The sequence below is a fragment of the Aulonocara stuartgranti genome (assembly GCF_965226115.1).
Source record: "Aulonocara stuartgranti genome assembly, chromosome: 22".
In the NCBI taxonomy this organism is placed as follows: domain Eukaryota; kingdom Metazoa; phylum Chordata; class Actinopteri; order Cichliformes; family Cichlidae; genus Aulonocara; species Aulonocara stuartgranti.
The window spans coordinates 29768955-29787876 of record NC_138957.1 but is presented as its reverse complement, the minus strand read 5'-3'; the positions used below and the strand labels follow the sequence as shown (position 1 = coordinate 29787876).

General features: G+C 41.3%; 1 protein-coding gene across 1 annotated transcript; it reads right to left on the bottom strand.

Moving 5' to 3' along the window:
- Positions 1-2002: 2002 nt before the first annotated feature.
- On the bottom strand, positions 2003-18849 carry eloa (elongin A). Its single transcript, XM_082522534.1, has 12 exons — positions 18740-18849; positions 13034-13090; positions 12739-12851; positions 12006-12541; positions 9636-9964; positions 7361-7472; positions 6702-6854; positions 5838-5935; positions 4896-5076; positions 4604-4733; positions 4275-4417; positions 2003-4177 (listed from the first exon to the last, which is right to left on the bottom strand). Exons 1-12 carry the CDS (start codon positions 18809-18811, stop codon positions 4116-4118), a joined length of 1986 nt encoding a protein of 661 aa, XP_082378660.1. The 5' UTR covers positions 18812-18849; the 3' UTR covers positions 2003-4115.
- Positions 18850-18922: the final 73 nt, after the last annotated feature.

Sequence of the window (18922 nt, the reverse complement as noted above, 5' to 3'; positions counted from 1 at the left end):
ATAGGAATAAAAAATAAAAATACAAGTGAATTGCACATTTCAAGTATTGAGTCTATTGCACTGTTGACTATTTACAAAAGTATTGCACAAAAGGTATTGCACAGTGAGGTGAAGAGGCACTACAGCTTAGTTGTTCCCCCCTCCTTTGTCCTCCTGTTTCCCCTCCCTCTCCCCTCCAGAGAGGAGTTAAACAGTCTGATGGCGTGTGGGACAAAGGAGTTTTTAAGTCTGTTAGTTCTTGTCTTGGGGAGAAGCAACCTGTCACTGAACAGACTCTTCTGGTTGTTAATGGCCGTGTGCAGAGGATGCCTGGCATTGTCCATAATGTCCATCAGTTTCTTTAATGTCCTTTTCTCTGTCACTGTCACCAGAGTGTCCAGCTTCATGCCGACCACAGAGCTAGCCATCCTGATCAGTTTCTCCAGCCTGGATGAGTCCTTCTTTGCTGTGCTGCTCCCCCAGCACACCACAGCATAGAAAAGTACTCCAGCAACCACCGACTGGTAAAACATCCTCAGGAGCTTCCTGCAGATGTTAAAAGACCTCAGCCTCCTGAGGAAGTACAGTCGGCTTTGGGCTTTTTTATACAGGTGCTCTGTGTTGCATGACCAGTCCAGTTTATTGTCCACCCACAGCCCGAGGTACTTGTACTTGTTGACCACCTCCACCTCCTCCCCCTCTATCTGAACTGGCAGTGGACCTGCTCTAGACCTCCCGAAGTCCACAACCAGTTCCTTAGTCTTTGAGGTGTTGAGTTGCAGGTGGTTTGTATGACTCCATGCGACAAAGTTCCTCACCAGACTTCTGTACTCCTCTTCCTGATCATCCCAGATACACCCCATGATGGCTGTGTCGTCTGCAAACTTCTGAATGTGGCATAATTCAGAGTTGTAGCAGAAGTCAGAGGTGTACAGGGTGAAGAGAAGAGGGGACAGCACAGTTCCCTGTGGTGCTCCTGTGCTGCTGACCACTGTGTCAGACGTGATGTCCTTCAGCCTGACGTACTGTGGTCTGTCGGTGAGGTAGTCGGAGATCCAAGCGACCAGGCAGGGGTCCACCTCCATCCTGTTCAGTTTTTCCTGAAGCATACAGGGCCGGATGGTATTAAAGGCACTGGAAAAGTCAAGAAACAGGATCCTGACCGTGCCTTTTCCCCCATCCAGGTGTGAGTGGGCTCTGTGTATGAGGTACAGGATGGCATCCTCCACTCCGACACCCGCCTTGTATGATTATGTAAATGATTATTTAATTGAACTTGTAGATTATCAGCATGGTGATGTGAATCTGGAGCCTTTGATTTTGACTGTTATAAAAGAAAGGGTTAGTCTTAGTTTGAAGAAAAGAAATGGTTGGTATATTCAGTTAGTTCAGCTTTCCAACGCAAACAGAGCTTTTTCAATGGAACTTATGAGTTTTCAAGACACTTTATTTTGAAAAGAAAAAGATCCCCACAGGAAATTGTCATCTGCTACAACGTAGCCACTTTACGACGCGAAGAGGAAAACACAAGCGATGTGCTATCAGATTGGCTCACGAGTCTTACCACCAAACGCCGGCAGTGTCGCAAACTGTTTACAAGTGTCACATAAAAATAAAAGCGACATGAGCATAAAGCAAAATGTACAAAAACCTGGATTTAATGATGTCCTCATATCAAAAACACGTTCATTACAAGGAATCTGGAAAAGTTATGTGTAAAAGAAAGTGACTATTATACAGGTTAAAAACAAAAATAAAGGAGGCTCCTGCTTCAGTTTTTTTAATAGCTGTTAAAAAAAACGTTTCTGTCTCTCATTCATTTAATCACGTTGAGCCCTGTAAAACGCTCAGCGATTGCTGAACTACTAAAAGTGATGCTGGCCGTTAAGAATAATAACCGTAGAAAAAAATATACAGATATTATTATGTTAATAATATAAGGTAGTTTTGGTAAGATGGATCACTTCTATAAACCTCCTGCACTGCAGACTTTCTGAGTGACAAAGAGACCCACACAAACAGCTTCAGGGAAAAAAGTCAATTTTAATAAAAATGACCATATAACATTTATTAAAATCTAATAAAATTACAATTTGTAATCTACTTCCATTCAGGCCCATGTTGTGGGGTGCCAGGTCCCAGTGTTGAAAATAAATACATTTCATCATCATCATCATCATCATGGACTGCAGCTGCAGACAACTTATGGTTCTCTTTCCAAATCTCCCCTCACTCAATCAGTTTGTCACAGTGAAGCAGATAAAAACAGGGAAGCACACATTCGACAGCAGGGAAACATGAATTGAAGCCACAGGAGGGTTAAAGTAAGTCTACGACGCCGCACGCTCTGCTGTGCTTTCATCTTAGCCAAACACATTTTTTTTTAAATGCACCAGGCAAAACATGATTAAAGTCCCCCACCATCCAGCTGATGTCTCGGGTGTCGGGACGTCCACGGTGCATGCGATTAAGAGACAAAACAAGAGTAAAAGTGTAAAAGTTTCCCACTGTAGTGTATCATTTGGTCATAGGGGAAACAACAGCTGACTGTTTTTAAAATAAGAGCCCTTTTTCTGTCCCTTACAAGGAAAAGATTCGCACTTTGGGAAATATGCTCATTACTAGTTTGATTAGAAGACAGATAAAACTATCATCTTTCATATGATAAATATGAACCGCTTGGCTTGGCACAAAGACAGGAAACAAGGGAGAAAAACAAACGTTTAAGTTCATTGTTTAACAAATGTAATCTCTTTAATTGTTATGAAAAGAGAAAATCAAGCATAAATATTAACATTTTGCATGTCAAGTCTATCGTTTCTGACCAGATGGGGAGCTTTTGCGGAAATGCTACTTTGTTCAAATGTCCCCCCCCCCCATTATTATTATTATTATTATTATTATTATTATTATTATTATTATTTATGAAAGGAAAACTTGATTCAGTTATTGACTGCATTAAGGTTGAGCCCTTGATGCTCAATGTCTGGTCACAGCAGTAAAAATACTGCACTTATGCTATAAATGTGAAAATCCTAGGTGAGTTTCTTCTTGAGTTATCACATTCATACACTTGACCTCTAGCCCTGACCTTGAGGTCGAGGTCACTGAGATTTTTAGTAGATGCACCGATGCTATCAATTTCAAAATCCTACGCTGCCCTCCCTGCCACCCAAGTGATGACAGTACACTGTCAGCCTTTTACAGGCGAGGGGTTAAAAAAAATGAAAATTTGAAACAAATTGATTAGTGCAATTAGTCACAGACTGTATATAAAAGCTGGATGTGGCCATCACGACATCACCCACTGGTTAGTGCAGCACTGAGTTGAGAGTTTTAAAACTCGGGTGGCTAACATAGTGACTTGGCCACCCATAAATAATTTAAATTATTTAGCAAAAATAATTTACAGCATTAACTTTATTTTTCATTGATTAAGACTTAAAATTAGCAGCTGAGTCCATAAACTCTTCAGGAAAATGTTAACTGAGTTTACGGATCACATTAGAAGAATTTACTCATGGACTTCTATACAATATAATTTCAGAGACGCCCCCTACTGGCCATTAGAAAGAATGCAGGTTTGAGGCAAATTTTTTAAAAAGTCACAAATTTTTTGTGCACGTTTTGGCTGTGTACAAATGTACATGTTAATTAATGACAATTAAAGGTTCTGCTGGGGCTGATTTTGTTACAGCTGAAAACGAGCTGCTCCCCTCTTTCCAGTCTTTGTGCTGCCGGAGAAAGCGATAGAAAAATCCTCTAATCTAACCTCGCAGCAAGAATTCCCCCAAAAACTCTTTCTTTAAAAACCGTCTGCTGGAAAACATGATTCAGTAACAGACTGACTGTGTTTGTGTGTGTCCTTCTACCATGTGTACCATCGTTTAGGATTTAAATACTTAATTTTAAGACCCGCAAAACAGACGTCACCACAGAAAAAAAAACATCAACCCACCCCCACAAAAAAAAAAAAACAAAGAAAAAAAAGGAAGTTAACCATTTTTCCACAAATACTGCAAAGTTCATGTGATGTTTGCGGGGCTGAAAGTGTGCGCGCAGGGTTGGAGGGTCTCCAGTCCAATTCCGCTACACTGTAATTAAAATCACATAAAATACATTCAGTCTCTTTCACACTACCGGCGGGAGAATCTGTTCTTGAATGCTTTGATAGTTTTGGCCATCATGGGGGCGATTTCTGTGGGGAAGAAGGAAACAGGAAGAAGTGATTTGTTAGATTAAAAGACACACACAGAAAAAAAGAAATCCTCAATGGTGCTTTCAGCAAGACTTACTTTTGACTTGAGGTTTTTCCCGGGCGGCGTGTCCTACTCCGCTCGGTGCAGAGAAGCGGGATGAACCAGCGGGAGGAGGGTTGTTTTGGGAGGAAGACGACTGGCTTGATTCTCCGGAGTAGTCAGTGGTAGCCGGTCTTATTCTGAAGGACACAGGAAGAAAGCCACTGTGGTGAATATTAAAAAAAAACCCTACACAGCTCTGTCTGCAGCCGTGTGCATCGATAGAGAAGATCTTCCTCCTCGTGATTTGAAACTCAGTCTGTGATATTTATCAGGAAATCTCTAAACATCCTCTCAGTTTCTCCCTGATCTTATTCTGTACTCACTTGATAGGAGCTGCAGCTGCTGTGGAGCTGGCTGTCGAACCACTGGTGGTTCCAAACTTCTCCTGTCGGCGGCGAACATCACGGGGCGGCTTGGCGGCAGAGTTTACGTACGCCATCTTAACCTGACGTCCTGTTAGAGGAAACAACACTCTCGGTCAAACACTCAACAGCCTTAAAAATATTAAAAAAACCATCATGAATCATAACTACAGAAACAAACAGAAAATCCCAAAATGCTTTTTCTTTGTGCTTTATGTGTCGATTTATACAAAACTGCAAAAGCTCGTCCCACCTTTGGGTTTGTTGGCATGCGCAGACGTGATATTCTGTGTGAGCATCCTTAGTCGCTCCTCGCGCTCGTCGTGCAGCCTCAGGTACAACTCCCTCCATGACTCGTACTCCTGCGGAGACTCCCGCTTGAAGTCGCGCCGACAGTGACGCATCCACAGCTCGTCCGATTCCTCCGTGAACCACTAAAAGGAGGCGAGAAGAATCTTCAAAAAGGGACGTATGCCCATATTTCTCATGACAAAAAGTGACATTAATACAACTTTCTCAACATCCAAACTTTATATTTTATAATATTTTCTGGAAAGCTGTAAACTTGCGCCAGACAGAAAAGATGGAGACAAAGAGGAAGGCGACCGACTTTAATGACGAATATGAACTTTAATGATGAATAACTGCTCTGCTTGTAAAAGTGTTACATGTGTAGCAGCCATTCAGAGTTCATCCTCCTAAGTTTCATAAAATACAGCTTGATAGTTTTTAACAAAGTTTGGAAAAAGAAAGCAAATGATGCTAAAAGATTTATCCACCTTATATTTCTATTGTGAAAACAAAACTTTTGCAGTTTGTGCAAATTAATTCTATTTCAGTGGAATAAAATAAGAAGTGAAAATTCTCTAGATTTTTCACTTCTTATAAAAACACCGGTGGCCACCAATGCTAGCACTCAGCCTCCTAGTAGATACACCTATGATATCAATCTGAAACTCTTACATCGCCTCGTTCTCGAGTTATCGCATTCACAAACCTGGGTGTCCACGCCGCTCACCTACCGGTACAACGGGGTGACAAAAATATCCCATCAGTCTTTTATGGCTGAAGGATAAAAATCAAAGAGGTCAATGTGGACGTTTTAGCTATTTTTGTGGCTACATTTTTCGATTCCACGCTCCTTCCTCAGATTAAGCTTTAAGATTAAAAGTTTCACTGAAGTCTGACATGTTACCTGGTTGCTCTGCTCGATGCGGTACAGCTGCTCTGGGGTACATCTCTCCAGAACCGGCTCCAGGATATCGAACGGCACTCCTCCCACCTCAGCGATCGCTGAAAGAGCAGAGAGGCATCGTCAGGGTGGGATTACACTTTTTGTTCATGTGCATGCACAGTTGCAGACCGTAGACACGTTCCTATTCGACAACACAAAAAGCAGTTGGGTGGAGTTCAGGCGAGGACCACATTTGAGTAGATACTGACTTTGAAAGACTGTGGAGACTTTCTGCTGTACTTTTATCCTTTGTTGTGAACTCTGATCACCTGGTACCTACACAGACCATCACAGTGAGTGAAGAGCAAAACAATAGCACCTTCAAGGCTATGAAATTGCCCCCACGCTATTCATGAACTTAGTCTCCGGCAAGGTTATTAGAGTTATCGTAAAGAGAAAGAGAAACTAAACTTCTCAATACACAAAAGCTAACCCTGATCTGAAACTGTACCGACTCCAAAATCTATTCTGTTCAAGGTGGGCCCAGACCTACATTGCTAAAATTATCCTGCAAATCAGTCCATCACTATCTGAGTAATCCTGCTAACAAACAGGGAAACAGATCAAACCAATCACATGCCTCTGTGATGAAACTAAAAACTAAAACGTAAAATCCTGCAGTTGTTTAAAAGCAGCAGGCAGAGAAATAAAAGTAAAACACAGAAATTAAACTTCAAAAACGACATGCTATACTACACTTTAGATAAAATTAAACTCCTCTCATCAGCTTTAATATTCATGGTCAAACTCCGTGGCATCATCAGGCCCTTGTTGCCCCCTGCAGGGAGGCTCAGAGACTGAGAGAAATACTGCATATCCACTCACAGTCGATGTTGTTCTGCAGGACACGGATGCATTGCTCGTACAGCGTCATCATCTTGGGCAGGTAGGCGGTCTTCGATCCTGAGTAGACCACCATCTTGGAGTTAAACCGCTTCCCCGTGAAGCCTGCATCATCCTCTTCATTGCACACAGGAACTGAAAGTGAAGCGAGCGAACGTCAGAGTGAGCCTGAATGTAGAGGATGAGGAAGAATGTTTGCAGATATGCTGATGCTGGCAAGAAAATCCAGATCAGATCGCAATGTGCACGAATGTGAGAAATCGCTCGCAGGTACATGTGTGACCTGATTCAGAAGTGCAAAGATACAGAATGAGGAAAAAAAGTCTAGAAAGCATCTGTCATTCAGTCAGAAGCGGTTCCTCTCTTCACCTGCTCCTCAGCCACAACTGCACTCAAGTTTCTGCATGAAGTGAGACGTTATGTCACAAAGTTAACTAAAAGTATTTGTTTCTAAGTTATAACAACAACCACTTAAAAAAAGAAAGAAAACATTTTAAGGCGCTTAATTTATGCACAAATACAGGCACAGAAAGACTCATGGAAGGGTTCACCTTTTTGATGCCAGAGTTTGGTGTTCTCATAGCAGTTAAACGAGAAATAACATAATGAAAAAGTTTTGATATTGGGGGCGAGGGCCTTACCTTTGCGTCTCTGAGGGGACAGCGGTGTGATGTCAATGGAGGGCAGAGGTCTGTAATTGGGCTGAATCGCTGGCAGCTGGATTTCAGGAACAGTCGGCACAGCTTCGTAAACCTACAACAAGATAAGAAACACTTTATTTATCCCAAAAGATGGGAAATGACTTATAGCAGCCAAATAATCAGAAACAACTCATTATTTGTCTGAAACTATCATAAAGGTAACAACAGCTCAGAAAGGTAAAGTAGGGTATCAATTAAACAAAAAATAAAAACAAAAGTCAAGACCTCAATAAAAGAAAATCTAAATATGACAGAAGAAGAAGCACAACTCTAAAATGAATGCTGGTCCTGGGGTATGAGATGGATACTAAACCTGCACAGTAACTGGATGCAGTGATGTGGAAACAGCTCATCAAAGTGAGGGATTTACTCAGAAAGAGAAGAGTTCAACAAGTTCAAGATTTGGCCAATCCCCCGTTTAAGGTCGTCTTCTTGTTCACATTCAGATGGTTTCACGAGCTGCTCTTTATCCTTTTGCTTTTGTAAAACATCCACTTTGTTTTTATTTTGGGGAAATAGATGAACTCATAGGGAGGTAGGAGGTAAAGATTGTGTTTGTGTGGCCAAGAGTTTCCACAGTTAAGGTCATTTCTGCTAAACCTTCTCTCTCAAACAATCAAGAACATTTCAGTCTGACAAACTCATGTTGCAGAACCTTGTGAATGTCAGTAAAACACAACAGCATCCCCCTGGTTGTGCTGCTGACCTGATGCTCTGACGTCAAGCTTTTAAACTGAACGCTTTCATTGGAAACTGCTTTATTCCAGCTGGAGACCCAGCTTTCAACTGTTGCAGCCGATACCTTCCTCTCACTGTCCCTGCTGAAGGTTCCTTCCTTTAATTAAAAATGGAGTTCTTCCTCCCCACTTTCACCAAGTGTCTGTTTTTCGAAGATTGACTTATTTATCGAGTTTTCATTCTAATAACATAGGGTCGTTATAATATAAAAGCACCCTGAGGTGACTTATTGAGAATTGATGCTATATAAATAAGTTTGAAATGAATCGTATTAATATTGTCCAACATTTGACACTTGCACAAGATGCTTTTGACACTCTTATTTGTTTATGTTGAATATGAAGCTCTTCCAGTACACGGTTAGTTCAGCATAGCATAAACATGGACTGACCTTTGTTTGCATTTCTCTGCTTTATCATCTGTATTTCTCACAGTTGCATCATAATTTACAAAATGAGGAACGTTTTTTATTAAATAAGACCTTAAACTAGCGGTTTAGGCCATAAATGAATCATTAAAGTGTTTACTGAAGTCATAAACCATGTGGGCTTATAGGTAATTTTCCCACAGAATTTTACAAAGTTAAACATGTTCTTGCAACCAGAGGAGTCGCACCCTGCTGGCTGTTATAATGAACAATGCAGGTTTAAAGCACTCCTGTGCAGGCCTCACGTTTCAGACCCGGAGGCCACACCTATGTTGTATCTGCAATCTGTGGTTGGTGTTTCTACTTTCTGCTTCTCTCTGCATCACCTTGACACCGGAGTTATCAACTGTTGCTAGGAAACAAAATCCCACAAGATAAAAGCAAAACTAAAGGCTAAAGGCATCTCACGGATCTGATGTTTTCACCAACATGACACCATCAGAGTTCTAACTGCAAAACCGACGGCAGCAAGCAGCAAGTTCTACAATCACTGCAGAGCCTTTAATGTCACAATGAGTGGATGAACCCTCTGCACTGTCGGTCTTTATCAATAAAGAGAAGGAACCCTACACAAATGTCAGCTGCAGTTTTCCTCACTGAAAAAACTCTGACAGCTGCAGAAGACGCTCACAGAGGGAGCTTGAGTTACGGCTCACTCCAAGGTTAGAAAAGTACGTTTACACCCTGAAAACTAAAGCTGAGTCATCGGTTTAAACACTGACTCATGCTTGAAATTAAAAAAATGCTCATCGATGCTATCAGAAATCTGCTCTGGGTCATTTTCTTCTACTCTCCAAGTCATCCGCCTTGAGGCGACTTTTGTTGTGATTTGGCGCTATATAAATAAAATTGAATTGAATTGAATCCTTAAGGACGATTTAACACCTGTTAGAGGTCTAGTTTTACCTTTTCACAGTGTTAAGCAGGAGTTTCTTTACAATAGCTGAACAGATCATGGCATCGCACAGACCTGACAGATTTCCCCATTTTGCTTATTTTCTATGTTGGTTAAATAAAAAGATAAATAACATGTTTAAAAACAGTCGGTACCTCCTTGCTTCTCGATGGCGTCGTCACCGCTGTCCCCGAATGCGTCCTCTTGGTACTCTGAGCGCCGTTTGCCTTGCGCGCTTTGGAAGAAGAAGAGGACGAAGAGGAGGATGCAGGTGGAGGTGTTCGTGTGCGATGGGAAGACGACGTTGACGAGGAGGAGTGAGACGGCCGACTGTGCGATGAAGATGAAGCTGACGGTGTCTTCTTTTTCTTCTTCACAGACGTCGGGGCGTCGTATGTGAGGAAGGACTCGAAGGACATGGTGGGCACCTCGAAGTCCTCTTCTTCCTCCTTAGGTGGAGAGTCCTTCGGCACTCGTGGTCGCCCTAAAAGATGAAGATCATAATTTATTATACTGCATTAATTTCTCTTAAAATATTCAACAAATGACAAATATAAAACAAAGACTTTAATCCAGGATTTTATTTTGGATTTATGGACATCAGCACTTTTATAAGAGTAGAATTTAAGGCAGGAAGCAAAGAAATCAGAAATCTTGTCTGGAGGTTCAAGCCACAATCGGAACGACGTAGTAGCCTATCTGGCTAACGGTGCAGCACAATTCACATGTTACTGCTCACAAAACAACAAATATGACCTGGACCTTTGAGCACAATGTCTGTGAAGACCCATTAGGTGACCACTCTGTGTAAACTAGATTCAAACCTGAGGAGGAGGAGTGATTCTTGTGAACGGACAGACAGACGGGTGCCTCGCCACAGCATAAGCGTTTCTATTTTATTGGCCAGATGAGCTAAAAACCGAGAGGTGCATGACAAACTGACATAACCATAATTTTTTGTACGCACCGCCATTTGCAAGAGCACCAACAGTGACATCACCAACACCGACACGCCTGAATACCTCACCTAAGAGGCGTCCAGGAAGCGTCCCAGTCAGATGCCTAAACCACCTCATCTTGCTCCTGTCGATGTGGAGGAACAGCGTCTCCTTGTCCGATCTCTAACGTAGAGCCCAGGCATCCTTTAGATGAAACTCATTTCTGCTGATTGCATCAACGATCATCACTATAGGTGAGGGTGAGGATGCAGACTGACCGGTAAATCGACACGCTCCGTTCCCTCCAGCACAACGGACCGTTACAGCCTCCTCATAAGTGAAGTTTTAATTATTATTACATTATAAAAATTGTTAACTCCTAATTACTAGTGACTAACTAATTACTCAATCACCAAACAACACACACTCCTCTTCTGATTCACACATGCATGCTGTGGTTAATGAACCAAACAAGAAAACAGTTTGAAAATTTCACTTTGTCACTTCCTGTCAGAGGAGTTTCTCGTGCTGTTTCTACGATCGCTCAGTTCCTCAGAACAGGAAGTCACTCTGTGTTGTGGCCATATTTCTTGATCCAAGCTGATAAAACACACACAACCTTCCTGTTGCACAGAGCTGCACAAATGACCACACAATGATTGCCTTTAACCTTCTATAGTAATTGTTTTGGCTGTGGTATAAGTACCAGAAATCAAGAGTTAAATGACAGAAAGAAGATTATTTAAGTGCCCCTAAATCTCACGGCTTATTTCCTTCATAGCAAAGTAAAACATTACACAGTACAACAAGAAGATGATTATCTTTCAGTAAGACATTTATGGGCTTTTAGTGAGGAGAAGATGGTGTAGTTATAGTTTAAATTGTTATTCAGGCTACATGTAACAAATTAATTCTGACATGTTTGGTATCTTTAGATAAACTGGGATCTTGAGTGGAACATGAACATTTTTTTCTGTGAACCTGATATTTGACTGCAGTCTTTTAAAGATTAAAAAGACTGGTCAACTGCTTTTAAAAGGTTAATTTGTTATTCAAATGAGACTCGAGTGATGCAGTCACCTGTATGCGCCCACAAGCAAGGCAACAGGAAGTTGTCTCAGCGAGCTGCAGATGTTTTGATTTTAAACTGTTTTAAAGTCCTCATAATTCTGCAGATGTTTTTTTCTTCTGTTATCTTTAGATTAACCACTGCTATCAGTTACTCGAGCAGCTGGTTATTGTTACCTGTAGTGGTTGGGGGCAGCTGCCTACATAGGCAGGGGCTGTAGCTCTTGTGAATTTTATTAATAAAGCGCCAAATAACAAAAACAGTCGCCTCAAGGCGCTTTATATTGTAAGGTGGACCCTACAACAATACATACAGAGAAAAAGCCAACAATCATATGACCCCCTATGAGCAAACACTTTAATGACAGGGGGAAGGAAAAACTCCCTTTTAACAGAAGAGAACCCTCCAGGAGAACCGAGCTCAGGGAGGGGCGGCCATCTGCTGCGACCGGTAGGAAGACAGGACAAAAGACATGCTGTGGAAGAGAGATCGAGATTAATAACAAGTATCGAACTCACCTTCATCTCCTCCTTTCTTCTTCTCCTCCTTCCTGCTGTCATGCGTGGTTGACTTCTTGCTGTGTTTGGCAGCCTTCTGTACCGGACTCTGATGTCTCTCTCGGTCTCCGCTTCGCTTCTTCCCCTGACTTCCTCCGCCTTCTCTATCGCTATTCGTCTGTGCGTGGCGTTGCCGCCGCTCCTCGTCTCGGTTTCGGTCGCTGTGGTGGTTCTTGCTCGGCTCCTTGTTTGGTTTGGTGTGGCGGACGTCTTTGCGGGAAACAGGGGGAGGAGGTGGTGGCGGGCTGGGTTCAGGTTCGGGCTCAGGGCTTTCGTATTCGTCTGAGTGATACCCTCCTCGCTGTGGGGGACTGTACTGGTCGTGCTGAGGAGGTGAGGGCGAATAGTTGGTGTGGTAACCTCTTTCCTCCTCTTCCTCCTCTACGTAGGAGCGGTCTTCCTCAGGCGAGGGCTCTCGGGGACGTTTATGGTCTCCTCTGCCGCTCGCGTCATGGCCTCGAGCCTGTGTGTGAGATCTGGAGCCGTGGCTGTTGGGTCTGAGGAAGAAAGATGGAGACAGAACTCAGTTTTTGCAGATGACGCCATTTAATTTTGGGGTTTTATTTTGAAGGTTTGGATCTTCTGTCCTGAAAAGTCATCGTTACATACGACCATTGCAGAAAGAGAGCACACAGCGTACAGACACATGAGAGCTAAAGTCATGCATGTCGAGGCAGAGGTGTGCAGCCGATACCTGTCTCCAGACTGAGGAACCAGTTTCTTCCATTTGGCTACGAGATTTTTTGCCACCTCTCCAGCTAATTCGTGTTTCCTGAAGGAGTTCACAGCCTTTCCCACTCCAGTTTCCTACGAGAGAAATTCCCAGATTTAACAGTCATGCTTTGGCAGCTCCAGGCAAGCGATTTAACTGGTCAGAAACAAGTTCAGGAGGGAAGCTGTCAACTTGCTGTCCCACTCATTTATCTAGAATATTTTCCCTCTGATTTTTGCATCGACAGTTTGGAGATGATGAAGCAACACATCCTTACCACCAATATGTCCACAGTCATAGGAAGCTCCCCGAGTCTTTTCAGAGTCTTCAGCAGCTGAAATAAAAAGAAAGGAAAAACAAAAATGTATCATTTGGAGAAAGAGTCCCGATTCCACCACAGAGCCTTTCCTTATTTTATGTTACAGTGATGGTTGTTCATATTAGACGAAGCCAAAGACTCAAATACTGCAGACGTGACCACCTGTTCTTCAAACCTTTTGTTTGTGAGATACAGTCAATCACAAGAAAGTTGGACTTAAGGGAGACAGAGTGTAAGATAAATTATTTTGAATCAAGAACCGTGTAAAAGCTACTCTGGTTGAGTCCAACAATAAAAATATAGAGCTGAAATTAAGCAGAATGAGTTTGTTTAAATTTATTTTCCTAAAACAGTTACTGAAGCTGCTGTTTTGGTAAATATTACTGTTGAGCCCCCGAAAGGTGACAGAGGAGATTATTCCTGCCTTTGTTTTAATCCACATGAAGAGTTGGCGTGTTGGTGTTGTACAGTTAAAGGAATAACCTGATGCTGCATTTAGTGCTCGTTACATGAGGGTTGGGCTCTGCTGGTCGTGAGCTCAGCCTGATACTGAACACGTGAAGATATGATGATTATCGCTGTGACTTTGGCTGCTGCTGTGCTTCATGCTTTGCAGTGGAAAAGTCCAGCAGATCCATTTGAACCTGAGGTGCTTCTATGACACACAGCAGCAGCCCAGGCTGGATTTCCACCAGCTCACGCTGCGCCTGTTTATCAGCTACAACTGTTAACTTTACTAAAGCTTCTAATTAGCCCACTGTTACTGTTTTCACACATAAAACCTGCTTTAAAATTTTCAAAAACTTTGAGAGCTCATCCTCAACTAACCTGGTCCCAACTAGCCCAGTGAATGGCTTTGGACAGTGAACACTGTGAAGTGTGAGGACTAAAAATGGAAAGACCACAAACTTTATTATTTTGTACTAAAATACACATAAGACAGCTAATTAAATGTATTTAGAACTTCTTTACGTTAAAATAAAGGCGGATTTTTATACAGCTGTATAAGTGGTCTGACCCACGTGATATTAAATTGAGCTGTAGTGTGGCCCGCCTGACACCTGTGGTTTAAGCATATACACAAGTGTTTCATAAAAACAATCCTTATAAGGAATTGTAACAACAGCAGTAAATTTGCTGGGACTGTTGTGGCCTGTTAACAGGTGACTGCTAGGCAACATAATGTAATCGTAGCATGATACAGATAAGAACCTTCAGAGGCCTAAATTTGCATCCACACTGGAAGAGATTTGCTCGTCTTGTGTCGCTTTTTAATGTATAATGTATTTACTAGCAGTCTAAAATTCTTTGGCACTGGTTTGGCATTGACCATGTGAGGAATTTCTTATGAGCATATACAAGAGCTAAAGTTTGTGGGGGTTTTGTCTTTGTACACTTTTGTCTTTTCATTTTATTTCCCAGTAAAAACAGAGGATTCAGATGCTAATCATCTTTAGGTTTCAGCAGGGATGCATCCACACAACACCTCCTTTTGAGACTCAGCAGAGCCAATTAAAATGTGGGACATTGTCTGAATACCTTAGATGGGTGGAGGGCTGATATGCTGTACAGGCCCAGGTAAAAAGTAGGACATGCGGTCACCCTTAATATAACATACACTGGAATGAGTGCATCTGGATAATGAGTAAAGAATCATGGGTGATGAATTTTTATTCATACATTTGTGCGGTTTCCTGTTATTTTGTCATAGTGAATAAGAAAAACATAAAATGAAGAAGCAGGGTATATTTCCTGTGCCAATTTGAAATATTTATTCTTAACTTTTCTCTTTAACGTCTGCAGAGTCTTCACAAGTAACACGAGATGATTTACCCTTTTGTGCTTGCCTTAAAAATGTCCCGCACTATTTCTAGTTTAAATAAAGGTCGACACATTTACAGATGGATCCCTACTGAAACCCAAAGATGTTATCCCATAGAACGGCAGCTGTAATAACAGTCTGAACACTGAACACAACCATTCAACGACTGCAAAACCAACTAAAACATCTCAAAAACATTTCATTTAAATTAAACACATTACATTAAAAAACAATAAACCGGGGAAGCTAGGGTAAACTCAAGGAAATTTTGAGCATTCAACAATTAATTTCCTACATTTCATGCCTCAATTTGCACTTTTTCCAAGATCAGTTTAGAAGGAAAAATAAAAAGGAAAAATCCTTTTTTTTTTTACATAAAGGATTTTTCCTTTATGTAAAGGAAAACACAGGAATCAGTTCAAAAGAATCTAAAATGAAATGCAATGAGACTCTAAGCTATTTTCAAATAATTATTCTCAATTTTTCTAATGTATCAATTTTTAAAACATTTTGTCGCCCATCAATATTTATTCTTCTGTTGTCTTTAGTTTGCCTGGTTCCTGACCAGTCAGACTGTAACGAGCTGACTGCTTTTGAGTCTTTGTATTTGGATCGGTAACCTCTTAAAATATTACTTTTCCATGTCTGAAATAAACTAACTCTCCATTTTCAACCTTTTCCATGTTCAGTAACAGATTCTGAGGTTTCAACCGAGCCTCTGGAGAAGACATAAGTCCTCTGCCCGAGGATTTCAAGGTACTGCTGCAAACGGTTCAAAAAAAAAGTCTGAGATGTAGCTGAAGGCGACTACAGAGGGTCTTAAAGGCAATCGGTCTGTTACAGTCAGGCATGATGAGATAAAGGCAGGGATAAGATTCAGTGCGCCTTGATTACATGATTGCATTATTAGGTTTGCATTATTTGGGACCCAGTGGCAAGGCTTTGTGTTTTTGTTTGTCCTGCAAAGTCCGAGTCACTTAAACAACTGGTACATCACAATTCATTATATATTAAAACTGGAAAAGTAAACAGGGCGTTAAAGCAGATTTTCATGCATTTCCTCTCTGAGATTTTCTCGGTAGAGAGGCTCCATCTGCTCCGTGGACCTGCTTCATATGAAACTTGCAGCTGCTGCCTGACTCACACTATCTGCGCTCAGCTCTGCGCCATCACTGCTAAAGGATGAGGTGGCCTAACGTGGCAGAGCTGTTAGAAAACCTTTTCCCTCCTGATTTTTGCGTCTTCTTTTGCAGTTAAAGCTTCACTTGTGCAGCTTGTTTGTGCTCAGCAAACGCATCACACGCATCCACGCTGCTTTGTTACACACCAGCAGTAAACAAAGGCGAAGCCAAGAGGCCGTGTGTCACCATTTACACGCTTTTATCTCCAGTTTTCTTTAACAATAGACTCCGGGTTTGGACATGAGTAGGAGCCCAGCTCCAGTTAACCAGAATCGGGTAAATCTCAGAGGCCTGTCGCCGCTGAGCTGTCACTACTTTCTAACGTTAGCTAGCTGAACGGCTAACGAATGCTCTAGCTTCGAGTTTGGTTTTCGGGTAAAATATGTCGTGTTTGGTGCAGCTGCTCCGATAAAAGGCAGATAATAAATCCATATGTACTAACAACGAGCTGACAATCGTTACATTGAGCTGAAAATGTAGGGTTAAACAACTACGTTATAACAAGTTAAAACCCCTTAATTACTGTGACGTCCCACACGGTGCCTTCACAGGCTGTCGGAACACACTGAGATACTAAGAAACGACTGTGTTTGTGGTGACGCCCTTCTGAAATACTGTTGTTAAGATAAATTTAAAAAAAAGAAGATTACGTTAGACACAATAATAAATCACATAAATACGGTAAATGCCTCTCTACAATTTGAATTGATGCAATAACAGATAATGGTCATTTAGCAATAAATACCCAGATATTGTCTTGTCCAAACTGGCCAAACGATTCAGCTAAACAGCCAAATAACATGCATTTACATTTTATTCAATCATTTGCATTTCATTTAAAGTCCCTAAAGGTCCCTGAAATATCAATTTAAACACTGCTACATAATTATGATTTACTAAATGATCAGCTTTTTATTTTTAATATATTTTAACTAGAGCCTGGCCGATCCCTTAGCCAATATCAGCTATTTGCAGTGTTTGAATCGGTGTCTGAATTTACAATGGTCAATAAATGAAAGTTAAGAAAGTAAAGAGATGGGAGAAACACCATTCAACCATATTATTAGTTGTGATGTTCCATAGTTTGTCCACCAGAGGGTGCTCTGCAGCTTCCCTGCTGGCAACAGGAGACAAATACAACAAACAAGTAAATAAATAATCAAACGTGGCTGATGTCAGGGAAATTTCTTTATGTTTTGTGTGTTTTAAAGATTAGAAATATCTAGATATATAAAAGAATATTGTATTTTTATCTAATCAGATATTGGTATCACTCACACTTTAAATTGAATGTATCCTATCTCTGAAATAAATCCCACAATTCTGTGGGCTACAGAGGGTCATGACATTTTCAGTTTATATAATCAATGTGTATGACTAATTTAAATAAGTTTAATTATATTACAATATATATTACAATATATAAATATATTACAATTACTTGCTATAACTGAAAATAAATGGTTGAAAAAAAAAAAGATTCAGATTTTAAAACATCCAGGGAGACGACAGGCTGTGTGAATTGTTCTTACTGTGATGAGGTAAGATTTAAAAATGCAGAGCTGTTTAGGGAATTTGGTGTTTTCTGCATGACACAGTAAAAAAAATCACAAATATGAACGACACCATGCCAAAAGCTTTTGTTAATCTATTACTCAATAAGTTGCATTTTAGAAATGTGTAAATGTGTACGACTGGCACAGATGCAGCTTCTGTTAACAAGTAAATGACCTGATGCATGCTCAATCTTCCAGGTAATAAAATCCCTGAAAGTTGACTCTGTTAATCTGGATGTGGCGTTTTCAGTGGGAGAAATGTTTTGTCATTCAAGTGACTTTTTCAGTCTCTGCTTCACTGAGTGACTGAAGAACTCACTTGAATGAGTGACGAACTGTCATAAGCATTGTAGTGTTAAAACATGTTGAATTTCCTGACTGACAGACACCTGCCCCAATATCTACAGAGGACTGTCATTATAGGGACCTATAGAGTGAGTCTTCCTCAGTGGCCTAGTTAACAGCTGAAGCTGCAGCCTCACACATGAGTGAGAAATGGAAATCCTATTAGCTATATTGGTTTAAGGAGGCAAGAGTAACTGTTTATATACCAAACACATCAATGCCCAGAATCAGTGTCAGATTAGTGGCAGGTATGATTTCCCTGGTGTATACTTTCATTATCCCTATAATAAATTACACCCAAATCATAATCCCAAACATCTGTTGTACACAGCAACAGACAGTGGAGATATTTACAGTACAACTATGGTTTATATCATGATTTCAACATGTAGAAATGATGAGAAGTATTAGAAATGTGAACTGTTGATCTTATTCTCCTAATGTCTTTTTTAAATACTTTCTTTATCATACAGTTATCCCAATGCTAATTTAATACTCTGCAAATGAATTAGATTAGCATTGTGTTGCAAATAAAGCTGCCACTTCAGGAAACTGCTGATGCTTCATTATCACAGTCTGAACCGAGAAATGTGAGAAGACAGAGTCGGAGAGCGAGCCGTGAACGCAGCATTTAAAAAACGTTACGACTTTCTGGGAGCCGTCGCCGTGACCGCGGCTTCCTCACGTCTGTCGGTCACGTTTCGCGGAACGATCGGTGCCGACCACCAAATGTGTCCGTGTCGACCTGCTGGGCCGTTACCTTTCGGGGCTCCTGGTTCTCCTGGAGCCGGGACTGAAGTCTCTCCACTGTTTCCAGCAGTTCCTCCGCCATGTTTACTGCTGGTACCCTGTCGCCCGGAAACGGTTTGATCCAGACCGATCAGAGAAAGGGAAGAAACGAGGCGACTTCCGGTACCTGGGACGACGGAGTTTAAAAAATAAA